This window comes from Galleria mellonella, unplaced genomic scaffold (assembly GCF_026898425.1).
Source record: "Galleria mellonella isolate WM207_F2 unplaced genomic scaffold, CSIRO_AGI_GalMel_v1 utg33, whole genome shotgun sequence".
In the NCBI taxonomy this organism is placed as follows: Eukaryota; Metazoa; Arthropoda; class Insecta; order Lepidoptera; family Pyralidae; genus Galleria; species Galleria mellonella.
This window is the reverse complement of record NW_026442079.1, coordinates 13,264,861-13,279,632: the sequence shown is the minus strand read 5'-3', so window position 1 is coordinate 13,279,632 and position 14,772 is coordinate 13,264,861. Positions and strand designations below refer to the sequence as shown.

The 14,772-nt window shown below is 33.1% G+C and overlaps 1 protein-coding gene and 1 pseudogene across 2 annotated transcripts in view; one reads left to right on the top strand and one right to left on the bottom strand.

The window, feature by feature from the left end:
* LOC113520464 (potassium voltage-gated channel protein Shaker) overlaps nucleotides 1-13,750 on the bottom strand; it is a 414,011-nt gene extending 400,261 nt beyond the window's left edge. The window contains exon 1 of one of the 2 annotated variants that reach the window (XM_052896696.1): nucleotides 13,506-13,750. In XM_052896696.1, coding sequence (XP_052752656.1) covers nucleotides 13,506-13,633 — 128 coding nt within the window. In that variant the 5' untranslated portion in view covers nucleotides 13,634-13,750. Of the gene's footprint in view, nucleotides 1-9,858; nucleotides 10,199-13,505 lie in introns of those variants that run through there. The other variant, XM_052896695.1, reaches the window with a different exon arrangement.
* Nucleotides 888-1,822, top strand: LOC128201037 (uncharacterized; annotated as a pseudogene).
* Nucleotides 13,751-14,772: the final 1,022 nt, after the last annotated feature.

Here is a 14,772-nt window from a genome sequence, read left to right as displayed (position 1 = left end):
GGATAGACTATGAAGTATTCCATTTTTCACAGAATTCTATAGAAGCTTGACGATTAAAATATTTGTACTCTCGTTGGTACTTAATGATTCACGCGTTTGAATAATATTGTCCACGTTTTGATAATAGGTATTATTGACGGTCGGTAATGTGTGTGTAATATGCTTAGTGTTGCAGTTATTCAATTATACAGACTTATACACATTTACCAATGTAGTCATATAAAAACGAAACTTTACAACAATTAACCGACTCCCGCTTTGCCATTTTCTATTTAGTTAAGTTGGCATGTCACGTGCTTAGTAGTGATTTGACGAACTGACGTCAGCAAACTGCAGGGGCTGCAGGCCACGGTGAGGCCACAGAGGTCGGTCGCTATTCGTCTGTACATATATAAATATATACAAAAGAACTGACTTTTACTCAATAGATGATTCACATATAATTGTATAATTATTACCAAAATGTATGAAAAATAAACAATTACACCTAATTTCCTAGGAATGTAATCTTAGCAGTCATCTGTAGACACTGTAGATGTAACTACTGCCTATTATGCACTCGTACTATTTCGCTAGTTTAAATTTATTTTAAATTTATCTTAGGCAACACATAGTAAACACAAGTTTTTTTTAGTACAAACAGATTCAATAACAAAATTTATTATATTTCGTCGCTTCATTCTTCAGATACAATTTACCATGTAGTCCCCCCTCCACGCGTTAGCCACCACGTACGTCTTTAGTTTTTTTTTTATAACCTAAGGTTTCCTAAAACCTAAAGTAAGGTTTCCTTATAACCCCACCTAAATGTTTCTTCATTCCATTTTCGTGCATTGCACTGCACAGACGTCTTATTAAAATATATGATATAGATATTCTGGGCGACAATGCTGAAACGAAATTCAGAAGAAAAAATCGAGCACTATCGGAAAAAAAAAATAAAGAAGTTAGAAGAAAAAAGAAAACGATGTTCGCAAATTGATTATTCAGATTCTAATCACGACCTAAGTGTTACATAATTTCTAATATTTCGAGTAAAATAGTGAAAGATTTTTACTCGGCCTTATAATATTTATAATATAGGTAAACTTATCTATATTATAGCATGCTACATATAGTTATTATTTTAAATTTCAGGAACAGAAACAGAAGTTTAAGTTCCTTCTGACTCTGTGCTAAGCACACAAATAGTAGCTCCAAATGAATAGGGGGTAGATATTCCATACCTCCTTACTGTCGACAACAGTGAAATGATGACAAAGCAACTTGCCCCTGCTCTGGATCCAAATATCCTAACAGCTTTGGGTGAGATTACGGATGAAATACCCGAGTTTGGAGAAAAGATTCATGACAATCTTGCAAAAATGTGGCTTCCACTATTAAGAAAAGGTATGCTCAAAGAAAATAAAGAGATGCTCTTTAAAAAATACCTCATTCCAGAAAATTGTACCTTATTACAAGCTCCACTTCTTAATCCGGAGATTCTAGCTGCAATACCAGATTCGAGTAAATTTCGGGATAAGAAAATGTCATTTTGTCAACAACAACTGGAGGTAGGTATATCGACGGTTAACAGAGGTTTAGACCTATTGGTGAACAATGGAAACAATGTTGACGCCATTAAAAATATAAATGACAGATGCTGTATTTTGTGCAATTTGCATTATCAAAATACTGAAACTAGAATTAAGTTTATAACTCCTTCCTTAGACAAATCATTTATGTAAGTTGTAGCAAAATTCCAAAGATATAGTAGTTTATTTAGTAGTGATCTAAGGAGAAAATAAAAGCCTCAAAGCTGATAGCCAAAAGAGGCAAATGATAGGGAATTAAGAAAGAAAAATATAGATATAGAATGGAGTATTTCAGATAAAGCATTTAAAATCATAACTCTTAAATTAAGTCAACCAAAAATTGATTTATTTGCTTGTCACACTAATGCCAAATGTAGAACATATGTGTCTTGGTTTCCCGACCCTGATGCAACTTTCGTCGACGCTTTCACTATTAACTGGAAAAATACTTTCTTTTATGCTTTCCCTCTATTCGCACTTATATTAAAATGTTTGCACAAAAATATTCAGGTTCCCTTTATTGAAAAACATAATCTCGTCCGAAATTATATTTTTTTAACCTAGTGTTGATTTATTTCAAACACCTTTCAGGAATTATTGCCACCCACTACACAAACATCTTACACTGGCTGCAGCGATACTCTCTGGAAAGCATTTCTCATGCGAAGCATTCCATCCGAGGCGGTGAATCTTCACTACATTCCGATAATACGAAAAAACAGTATAGCGTGTCATATAAACTTTGGTGGGATTTTTGTCAAAGTCATAATTTTAATACATTTGAAAGTATGGTAGAACGAGTTATTTCCTTCATTTGGCTTCATATGGATCTCTGAATTCACATAGATCCGCACTATATTTATTGTTAGGCAATAACATTGGATCTGATAAAAGTATTAAGCGTCTCTTAAAAGGAACCCATAAACTAAAACCTAGTAAACCTAATTATAATTACACATGGAATCTACAGTTAGTCCTTAACCATATTTCAGAATGGTATCCAAATAAAAATATTGAGCTAAAGCAGTTAACTAAAAAATTAGTTATTCTTCTTGCATCATGTTTTCATTCTTGCATCAGCACAAAGAGATCAGACTCTTTCTCGTATAAAATTAGACAATTTAAAATTTTCTAACGATGGGATAAAGATTATCATCACTGATTTAATAAAAACCTCAGCCCTTGGAAGAAAACAGCCAGTTCTCTTTCTTCCTTATTTTACAGAAAAAAAAAAAGAATCTGCCCTGCTACAGTACTTTTAGACTACGTATCAATCACGGATAGATTAAGAGGCATACGTGAGGCAAGGTTAAACTTAACAATTAAAAAACCCAATAGACTTGCCACGGCACAAACAATCAGCCGATGGATCAAAACAGTTTTATCAGAAAGTGGTGTAGATATATCAATATTCACGACACACAGTATGCGACACGCTTCAACTTCTTCCGCTAGCTCTGCGGGTGTTTGTATTGACACAATAAGAAAAATAGCAGGTTGATCGAATCAGTCCCAAACTTTTGCAAAATTTTATAAACATAATATAATTAATGAAAATTAATTTGCAAGTTCTGTATGTTTAAAAAATGTATAATTTATTCATTTAGAAAATTATTATATAGAAGTTACCTATTTTTTGTTGAATTTACTATTCCTTTAATATAAATATAATTATCAAAAAATAAAATACCTAGTTGTTATTTATTTGAAATTATCCGATTATTTGCAAAACTCTATCTCTTTAACATCTACATGGTAAATTGTATCTGAAGAATGAAGCGACGAAATTTAATATATGATCAAACGAACTTTCAAGTGAAGTTCGATCATTATTATATGAGTCGCTTCATTCGAAGATAATATACTCCCACCCACTCCTGAAACCCAAATATATTTTGCAAAAAATCTATTGTATCTCTAAAAGAATGAAGAAACATCTAGGTGGGCTTATAAGGAAACCTTACCACCGACATAAAAAAACTAAAGACGTGCGTGGTAACTAACGAATGGAGGGGGGACTAAATGGTAAATTGTATCTTCGAATGAAGTGACTCATATAATAATGTTCGAACTTCACTTGGAAGTTCCTTTGATCATATATTATGCTGCACGTCGTTTCAAAATCATTGTAAAGGACAATTTCATGAACACTTTCAGGATATAATACCATAATTATTTTTAGATGGTCTTTTTAAGTTTTCTTACAAATAAATGTTCTAAAAGCACTATAAATAATTGACAATAAACAAATATGACATTCCTTTTGTGACTTTGTAAAAGTGATACCATTTACCGTAATGATGGGCAGTCTGACGCAGAAAACAATAAGTCATATTGATATGTCAGAATTGCGTCTCCCCTAGCGGTTAGCTCGTGGTTCCACTTCCGAAGGTAGAACTACTCAACACGTCATTAATTGTCAGGAGCGTATGTTTTTATAATATAGTTGTTTTATAATAACAATTTAAACAAAAAAAAAATCTTTGCGAAGTTTTTACGACATCCGAACTTCCAAGCGTCCAAGTAACAGAACAATAATAACAATTGTCCTATATATCGACAATCTTGTGAAGAGAAAAAAGGAGACTCTGAAAGTACCCTGAAATAGTTCACAAGGCTACTGTAGTCAAACGGACTGTAGGCTGGTTTGAAATCACGGTGTCTTGGAAATGTAATGGAATTTGTTAGTCAATAAAACATCTTACAGGCACCAAAAATACACAGACCAGCAGTGCATACCCGGCTGCAAATCCAGGGACCCGGAGGTAGTCGCCTCCGGAGTAGAAGCCGGGATGAAGCAGTACGCCCCGAGGCCTCTACCTCGCCCGCCCACACATCATCTAGCGGGCAAAGAGAAGACCCTGTTGTTGTTGTTGTAATGCAGCATCAAGCCATACAAATTATTGTAATAACTCATTGCAAGATCCAAAACAATACCCCTGCAATGCGACCGATAATGAGTCATTCGCAGTCTGGGCCCCAAAAGGACAACACTAGGCTAGGCATCACTGCTGGAATCTAATAAATTGCCTGTAAAGTAGAAACACTTGCATGGACAGAATAACGATCAGAGATGGATAACTAATATGGAAGGTCATATAATTTCTAATAATAATAATCTACAAGTGCTGGCAGTGGCACACATACTAATGGTAGCGGAATTAAACAAGTGCACATCAGTTCGCGAGTAGAGTTGAAAAACCTGGGCCATTCGTCCGTTGTTTTTCTTAACTTTGTAAAAGTGATATACCATTTACCGTATTGATGGGCAGTCTGACACAGAAAACAATATGTCAGAATTGTGTCTCTCCTAGCGGTTAGCTCGTGGTTCCACTTCAAAAGGTAGAACTACTCAAGACGTCATTAATTGTCAGGAGCGTATGTTTTTTATAATATAGTTGTGTTTTATAATAACAATTTAAATAAAAAAAAAAAGTTTTCGCGGATTTTCACGTACAACGGCCAATACGATAAGTTATAAAACGGAGTTCAATTAATATTTATAACTCACACTGAAAAAATTCAATATATTAATCTGATAACAGTTATTCTCAAAGGACTTCGTTCGGCGCAACGCATATTGTAAAGGACAATTTCATGCCCACTTTCAAGGTGCAATACCGTAATAGTTTTTATATGACACTCAAATTGTTTTTGTTTTAGAAATGTTTTAAACAAAATCTTAAACAATTTTAGATACAAAAACAAATGTACCACATACTAGGAGCGCCGTTACCAGGACCGTCAAGCACACTTCTTACAAATTTAGTCTGGATTAATCAAGTCGAAAATCTAAAACCTCTGAAAGTACCAACATTTACTTCACAAGGTTACTCTGGTTGAAAAGACTGCCTGGTATGGAAATACGGCGACTTGAAAAAGTAATATAATTATAAAACTAAATACATAAATGCAAAAAAAAAAAACGAAACAAAAATATGACAACAGTGACTTATTGTGAACCAGTAAATAATGATAGGTGAGATGGAAAGACAGGTCTTCCTTTCGTGACTCTATAAAAGTGATGCCATTTACCGTATTGATGGGCAGTCTGACGCAGAAAACAATAAGTCATATTGATATGTCAGAATTGCGTCTCCCCTAGCGGTTAGCTCGTGGTTCCACTTCAGAAAGCAGTACTACTCCTCAACACGTCATTAATTGTCAGGAACTTAAAGTTGTTTTGGATGTCAGCTTCACCTTATCTTCGAGCCAAGGAACCGTACGTCGCTAAAGATTTGGACACTAAGAATCCCAATGCTTTTAGAGATGTTCCACAGCCATTTTTTTTTCTTTTTTTGGCATACGGTTACATCTCTACTTATTTTGCAAAGGACTTGACGTGAATATACATAGATAGATATTCTACATATTTCGAAACATCTTTTAAAACAGCAAGTATATAAACAGCATTGATGTAGAGTTGTACAGTGATTTCACTTGTTAAATGCTAATTGTTTCAAGCTTTTTCATTTGAACCAGACTTGAACAAGAATCTTTTAATAAGAATTCCGCTTTGTTTTCAATGGTAGAAGACTGCCATCTATCGAAAATTTATTAAATTAGGGCATTGGTTAAATTTACAACCCTCATGGGTACCTTCATGTGATAGAAAGGACACGTATTAAAATAATGTATCAGGAAGGTAAAGCTTTATATTATAAATACTACTTTCATGAACTAAAAGATGTCGCTGCAAAAGTATTATATGACAACTTGAAAAACTGAAATAATTCAAGTTATTCCTACCCTCCGTAAGATGGCGCTGAAATTCATATACTACGCAGTACAAAGCTTTCACAAACAATAGAGATGGCGCTACTGGAAAATTCTTTCAGTTGCTTCGGACACTATATATTAATTATTATAGATGGCGTTTCGCATGCAATGCTATCTATAATAAAATAAAAATTGAATATCCTCAAAGCCGATATAGATTCGAACTTACGACTCCTACGACTCGAAACTACAAAATGTAAAAATAATATAACCATTTTTTTAACTTTGACTGTTTTGTGATGATTTAAATTATCTTTTTTGATACGTGTAATGTTTAGTTTGTACTCATGAATTTTAGTTTTTTTTATTATTTTTTTTTTTACTTATAATGTGTTAATCATGGATAATGATGTTATAAGTTGTCATTTATGGTCGTTCATTTTATATTCCGTGTTATATCATAGAACTAATGCATCCAAAGTCGTCGGCAAATTTATTAAAAAAAAAAATATTAATGCATTAGGAATACAGCAGACTAATAGTAATAGAAGGAGTAGGTTAACTGCAACTTCTATTTCGTTAATCAAAAATAAATTGTTAATTTTAGAAAATGGTAAACTCGTTTAAAAGACAAATAAAATTATAATTATTATTTAATTCAAAAAGATTCTTGAATCAAAACTTTACTATAAATTTGCGAAAGGTTTTTAAAATTTTTAATCAGGGAAAGACAATTGAATAAAACATGAATAGTGGACTGCCGTATAAAGGGGATACCGCACTGCAGATTACAATATGTAAAGCACACCAATACTAGAAAAACTTTACACACTTTGAATTGGGCTATCAAAATAATATTTTGTTATAAACAACATGTTATATAAACAAATGGTAAATAACAAACACCTTTTATTATACTGTTTGCGATCATTCACAAATGTGCCTATTTAGAATAATAAAAATCGAATTATTCGAATTTTACACATGTTATTATTTTGTTACGATTCTAATATTCTTCTGTTCACTTCGACAATAAACGCCATCCCTATATTCCCATATCTTGTTTTTTTTTTTCAATATTCCTCCAACAAACATTGTGGACCATAACGATCCGGATCAGAACACCATGCATTGGATTTCATTTACTACAATCCATATACAATAATCATGACAGAGGAATACAATCGATTAAAAAGACGCGATGCATCGTGATAAAGAGACGCATTACGAGGATCTATATTATTCGTACGCGAAAGAAAGTAAGATTACGAAATCAACGAATACATTACACAAAGTAGACCTCGAAAAATTTATGGGCACGTATGAACGGCCGAGCTTAATTAAGATGAAGGATGATGAAAGCGGAGATGATCATGGAGAGAAATCTTTAGATGAGGAGTATCGGAGCATGTTTGACGAAGTATTACACGACAAGGGTGGCGCTACAAAAAGTTATTGATGTCCACCGAGTTCCTAAATGCGGACTAAACTTTACGAGTGTCCAATCGAACGATACACATATCAATGATGGTATACTTCTTCCCGAAATTTCCATCCTAATATTTGAAGACAACATCACCGAGTGGCCGACATTCAACGTTTTACAAAATTTAATTTATAAACAGCGGTGAAACCGTAGATAACAGCTAGTCTAGTATAAATCCTCACATTTGTTTTTTCAAGTCTCGTTTGTGTGAAAGATCGATTGAACCTGTGTCCGTTTCATACATTTGTTTTCATTACATTATTTATGGTGCTATGTTAACAATTTAATTCAGCAGGTATTTTAGTTCTGAATATTTCAAAAACTGAACATTTTGAAGGAAAAAGCAAATACATAGTAATTTAATTTAAACTAACCTTTTATAATTTATGCATTTAATATTTTAAGACTCGTTTCTAATATAATGTTTGGCATTGCAGGACGTCTGGATATCAGTAGACTATTGAATGGAAGATGTTTCAATTTCCGAACCCAGTTACATATATAAATATAATAAAAGCAATGGAGCAAGTCTTTTGAAAATATTTTCTAGTCGACATTCCATTGTAGTTGAAGTTTAGTTTATGGGAGATCACTATATATTACAGCAGACAATTTTTTTCAATGGATAATTGTCTCCGAAACACAAAAAACACTAGCAGATGCACAACATAAGTGTAATTTAGCAAGAAATCAAAAACATTAGAAAAGGTGAACCAATTATTTTATGAAAAGTGAACTTAATATTCCACGAGGTATTATTAACTCACATTGTAAACATAACAAGCAAACAAAAACAAATGCGTCGTTTCGTCATTTAATTTGAACAAAACAAATATTCCTGAGGCGGAGTTGCATCTAAAGGGATTCACTTTTGGGATGAACATTCCAAAAGTTGACCGAAAGAGAATGCTACTAGCATTAAAACCGCCTTTTGTACCATATTTTCTTATAAATTGTTCACGACCACCGTCTAACTATATAGTAGAACCAGCATTATTAACTAATCATATAACTTAAATAATCCATTTTTTTCAGATTTACAAGACGACAATGGAAATAAAAGTGGAGCTAGATTTTTTTTTATCTAAAGTGTGGCATGCAGCGAAGGGTCTAGCACCAATGCCATCTCTTGAGGAAACAAGAGAAGAAAGTAACCTGCAGTATGTAACGACTCTGAAGATGGTACGTTAAATCGAAAATAGATAAAACTATGTAAGAATTTTAAACAAAGTAATTAGGGAAGCAAAAAAAAAAGATTGACTCGGAAAAAACTGTCTAAAAATGCTACATTAACTGACATAGAGGCACCAAAATGAAATCAAAGAAAATCAATTTAGTAATAGTACTAAATAATATTTATAAATAACCACGAGGTATTATTAATATTCTACCAAATTTTTTAGGTTACCAAATGATACAGTATCCAGTGATCAAAATTTGGCTTTCGATTATTTACAAAACAATGTAAAGTACGAAGATATAACATGGGAATATGTCACGTCGGTGGACTATTATGTTCGCAGTGTGCATTCTCTTGATTTGCCTTAATAAGATAAATACATTAATTGTTTAAGATCAGATATTTAACACAAACATCTTCATTATGGCGCATATAGTTAAAACCAGTGTAGTAAACCATTAATGAAATTTAAATCTTTCAATGAGTACTTCACACTTTATTAATGACGCGTTATTTTATTATTTTTTTTTTCTTTTTCTAACAACGGTGTTTAATCAATTTTATGGAACCCAGTTGCAGATATGTACGAAATAAAATGTTTAAAAGAGGCCTTGACTTCCTTCGTGCTACGAACATAATTAGATTCTCAAAAACATTAAGGAAGTGTTAATACATCGATTAGATAAATCGAGGTATCGATGCGAAATATAGCAAAATAAAAAATTATAAACACCGCACAAGAAAGAGGCAATTACATTATATATAAACAACTACACACAACAAGTCCCACTACCGTGATTTGAGATTAAACTTGTCTACTGCAAGAAATATAATTATACTCGTATTTTTCCAGACGTGAAGTTTTTTCGGTGCGTGTTGTGTTGGTAACATAAACTCACCAGCTCGGCGTGACTTCAGTGTTGGTGTTAGCATTTACATTCTCCCAGGGAGGTTTCGATTGCTTTTGAAATCCTGCGCCCCCACCCGCGAACATTAATTCAGTGGTTGACTGTACAACAATAAGCACTGAGACAACACAAACACCGTTTAAGGCGGTGAACACCATCTAACACGTTCACATCATCAACACAGGTGATCACAATTGTCACAGGGCGCGATATACTCGGTTATGTTGTTTACCGTATTATATTGTATATACGCGATATTTTTCCTAGCGCAACGTTATGGCGTTATCAAGCGCGCTCGTTCACACGTTTTCTTAGAATATTTTCAGTGAGTACGCCAAGTATTCCGGGAGTTTAATGCCGCGTCTCTCGGCTTGTCTGTGTTCACAGCCGCCACCGCTTGTTTTATTTTTGGTGCGGACGGTTTTTTTAACATTTGCGTAATTATGAACAAAGCCCTCATCTTTATGACCAGTCAATTAACGCCGGTTTATAATGACGGTTGTATAATGAATCCGGTTACTGTAAACAATAATGAGTTAATTTTTAATTGTTTTTAAAATTTGCAAACGTTGGTCACGGCGTTTGGGTCAATGTCAGACGTTAGTTAAAGTGATGATTGTGTCCAAAAAAAAATTTTTTTTTTAAAACGAATTTCTTACAATTATATAATATATCCAGGAAACCCTGTCGTATGATTTATGAAATTTAGGAGAAAATCTATCTATTGTTAGATATATAAACATTATAAATTGGAAATTTTATCCATATATCAACTGCGTCGGGATCACAAACAATCTGTGCTATCTTTATAAATATATTACATACCATTTATTTAATACTCATAACAGAATAATCAATGATTCAATAATACGAGAAAAATTGACTAAACTCAAAAGCTAATATATAAAATACCACTCAATATTACAGAATCTTTTCCTTCACTAGCGACAATGAAATTTGACACGGACCTTGCGGGTAAAGAGGTAGAGAGTTGTTTAGAATTTACCACCGGAAAGAAACTAAGACGAGCTACTGTTAACATATTTGTAGCCGACAATTGCACAACTTTTTTATATTTCTTTTTATTTTGAATTCTATATTTGACCCTTGTTATAAACCTCGCGCGGAATCATTAATACCGTCAAACACTAGTCCTCGCACCACCTGCAACGCTGTTGCCCGTGAAAAGGCTTAATGACACTGCCTTAATGGCGGTGCCTTAGAAACAGGAGGTGCCCAGTGGAATTCTGTTCTCTCGTAAAAACTTCAATAGCTCATGAATGGGTGCACACACCACGGGGCGCCATGTTACTGTCGTACTGACAGCCACAAATTGCACACCTTTTTCATATTTTTTTTTTTCATTTTGAATTCTATATATCACCCTTCTAATAAAAGTGAGAAATAACACAAGCAATACTGTCACATACAACAAATGTCCTATTTCCAAACAGATAAAAATGACATTAAAACTTCATGAAGTTTTCGTAAACTACTATTGCAAGATTATTGGATATATTAGTTTGGATTCAAGAAACAAGAAACATAAACCATTGCGAATTTTAATCACAGTCGACATCTTTACTGTAGTATCTATTAGTAGAATATTATGAAACGCTGAAAATACCTCAATTTTATCAGACGTTGTATAGATGTAGTTGAATATTCAAGTGACACAGACCGTCAAGTGGTCAGAGAAGCTTAATTTGGATTTCTATTAATAATATATAAATCGTAGCATAACTATATGAATATATATGTTTAATATGATTTCTTTTATACCACTACTTGTAGTACTTGGCAAACAAGCTAATCACCTGATGGATAGTGGAAACTGGTCCCTATATACACCACAGATATCAGTGAAAGTACTGTGATATGGTATCAAGATAAGGTAGCCTGAGATTTGAACTTTCTACGTACAGTACATGAACAGGTGCCAACAGTAACAAGCGCTGCGGAAACTCTGCAGCTATATGCTATGGCGATTGCCTTTTCAGTGTTGCGGCACACAAAGCTATCTGCACGTTTATTCGTATTATTTTTCTAACTTTGATTACGTGTTTGGTGAAGAAATAATTTATCTATAACACTTATCTACGTGCATTGCCGTTCACAAGGTGCTAAACTGCCTACGAACCCTGTAATTTTACTTAATACTAAAATATAGTTATGGAAGCTCATCTTGACAGCCGAAACACGCAAGAGGAGATAAGGATAAAAGATTTATATACACGGTTAATCGTAGTGGATAACAACCTTGAATAACAACAACAAAAATGATTTTGTAAAAACTGTTCCTAACAACGAAACAGGGTAAGATAGAAAAAATCGAGAGGCTACTAGGAGAAAGGATATTAATACTATCCAGTAAGATCCCTTTTATTAGAAAAATACTATTAATCCGTTAATAACTTTTGTTACTGGTGATTAACGTAAATTAAAAATAAATTTATCGTATACATTATGGATGAAGTTGACAATGGTGAGTGTAAAATATTTTTTTTTGTTATTCAATACTTGTTATATTCAATTTAATTTAATGATCTCTTGTATGATCACACTAAATTTCAGACACGATGTACATACAAATATTGATTCTGATAATCGAACAGTATCCTCTTTAGACGTCATATTTATCAATGACTAGGATTATAATTCATGCTAGTTAAAATAGCCAGCACGCTTCATTAAATATCATTGGACTAGTAACATTCGCTTCATTGAAGTCTATGCAAAAAGCTGTGAACAAAACATAAGACAAAAAGTCGGAAACGGACTATTCATGTAAATGGCATTTCACCCTAATCCAGTAACGAGATACAGTATAGAACACGAAATAAAAATTTATGGATGTTCTCTATACCCAATATACAGAATAGTATACAAAAATAAACAAGAATGCATATTTACAGTATCCCGGTTCGAGCAAGTGCTGTTAGTTTCTGAATCGAACTACCTACCTTTGATAACTGAGATTGTTCCACAATCCATAATGAAGTCACTTACCTGTCAAATAAAAATGTGTACGGTGAATTTATTTTGCTATTTAATCGAATAAATAAAGTCTATTTGATTCAACAACTTCGCAGTCCCATCAATCAAGACTTTAAGAATGTTTTAAAGCCATCCATAATTAAGAGGCTTAAATTACAAGTTGTTAACGATCCAAATTATCAATAAATAAATACAATGTCTGTCTTTACCCAAAATAGATTCTGTTACAGATTCCAATCCGCATAATAGACTCGAGTGTGGATATATAATTAATATCCATGCAAAATTTATACTATAACAAAGACAACTCCAATTCTCAAAATGAACCATAAATACATTATCGAAAACTTTTCTGACTGAGAAATTTGTTTCTAATTTCCTTTTATTAATGACCCGTTTTACTAATGTCTAGATATTGATATTGAATTTTATAACCTATTGGATTGATTTAAGAACTTTGTGTACATAAAAACCAATAATTTCCAACCTACACGTAATATCTTATAGCAAAATTTACATTGATATATCTCCGAAGATCAAACACGACAATGAACATAAAATTTCCTTATATACAATACGAGACTAACGTAATGAGATTTTTGTTCAACTTTTATAATCTAAGTAACTAAAACATCACTCACCTGTCTTGATTCTTGTCTGTCGATTCTGCTGAACTTTGTTCCCGCCTCCGATCATGCACCAACCCCATAAATTTGCCCAACCATGGATTCTTAGAATTGTGACCCATGCCAGATTGCCACAGGGTCATTTTTGCAATTTAAGGGCAGCACGAAGCTGCTGTTTTGCCGCCAAATAATTTATTGAAATACGTTCGTAATACTCACTTTACCGTTAAACCAGTAATATAAAATTTTAACGTTAACCAATAGAAATACGGACAGCACCACTATGAAACATTCATAAGAGGATTTAACACCATAACGCATATAAAAAGTTGTCAACGTTGATGTCAGAAATAATGGATTGTGTTGAATGTAGTGCTCTGATCTCGTAGGTTTAAGATTTAGTTTATATATGTTATATAAACTACAATAAGGATGTACAAAGAGTTTCGAGAGGCCATGTGGTATTGTAAAAATATTTTTTCGTTTACGACTTTGTCAATGTTTATAGAATATCATTTCCTACCAATAATTACCCATTAATTTAAATCTATAATAATAAAAATAACAACTGATCTAGCTAGCGACACTGAGACTGTTACAGATACAATGCACAGGGTAAACAATAATAGATAGAAGATAGAAAACGACATCAATGACAACTAAAACTAATGAAGTAAAAGTATTTCATTAACAATATTTGAATCAATATCTAATGCTGATCATCAAAGTAAAAATCGAGCAAGAAACGCACCTAATGCAGAAGCCCTCCTTTAATTACTGTTATAAATACATGGAGTCAGGCTAGACAAATTTCCAAACGAGTGTACCTAAATCAGATAATATAATAAAATCTATTTGGATAATGAAATCGCAGATACCTTAGTGTCTTTTTTCCAAATATACCAATAGTTACTAGGGATTGTTTAAGCTCCTCTACATCCGAAGCTATCTTTACCAACCACACAATGCAATATTTGATACTTGGGAAAACAAAATGATTGCGCTCTGGGTTCTTTACGATTCATCCATGCCATTTGATTGCATAGATCATATTATTTTACTGAATAAATTTAATTACAAATGCCTACAATAAGGTACTTTGTGGAAAAAGCTTTGTAACTAAGTGTAATCTATTGGACGAGTTTTGCGGTATCATATAATCGTCTGTCAGTTCATTATTATAACATTTTATAATAACATCATCGTTATCATTATATCAGCCTTTAACTGTCCACTGATGAACATAAGTCTCCCCTCAGGGGGTTTTGCCCATAATTATCAC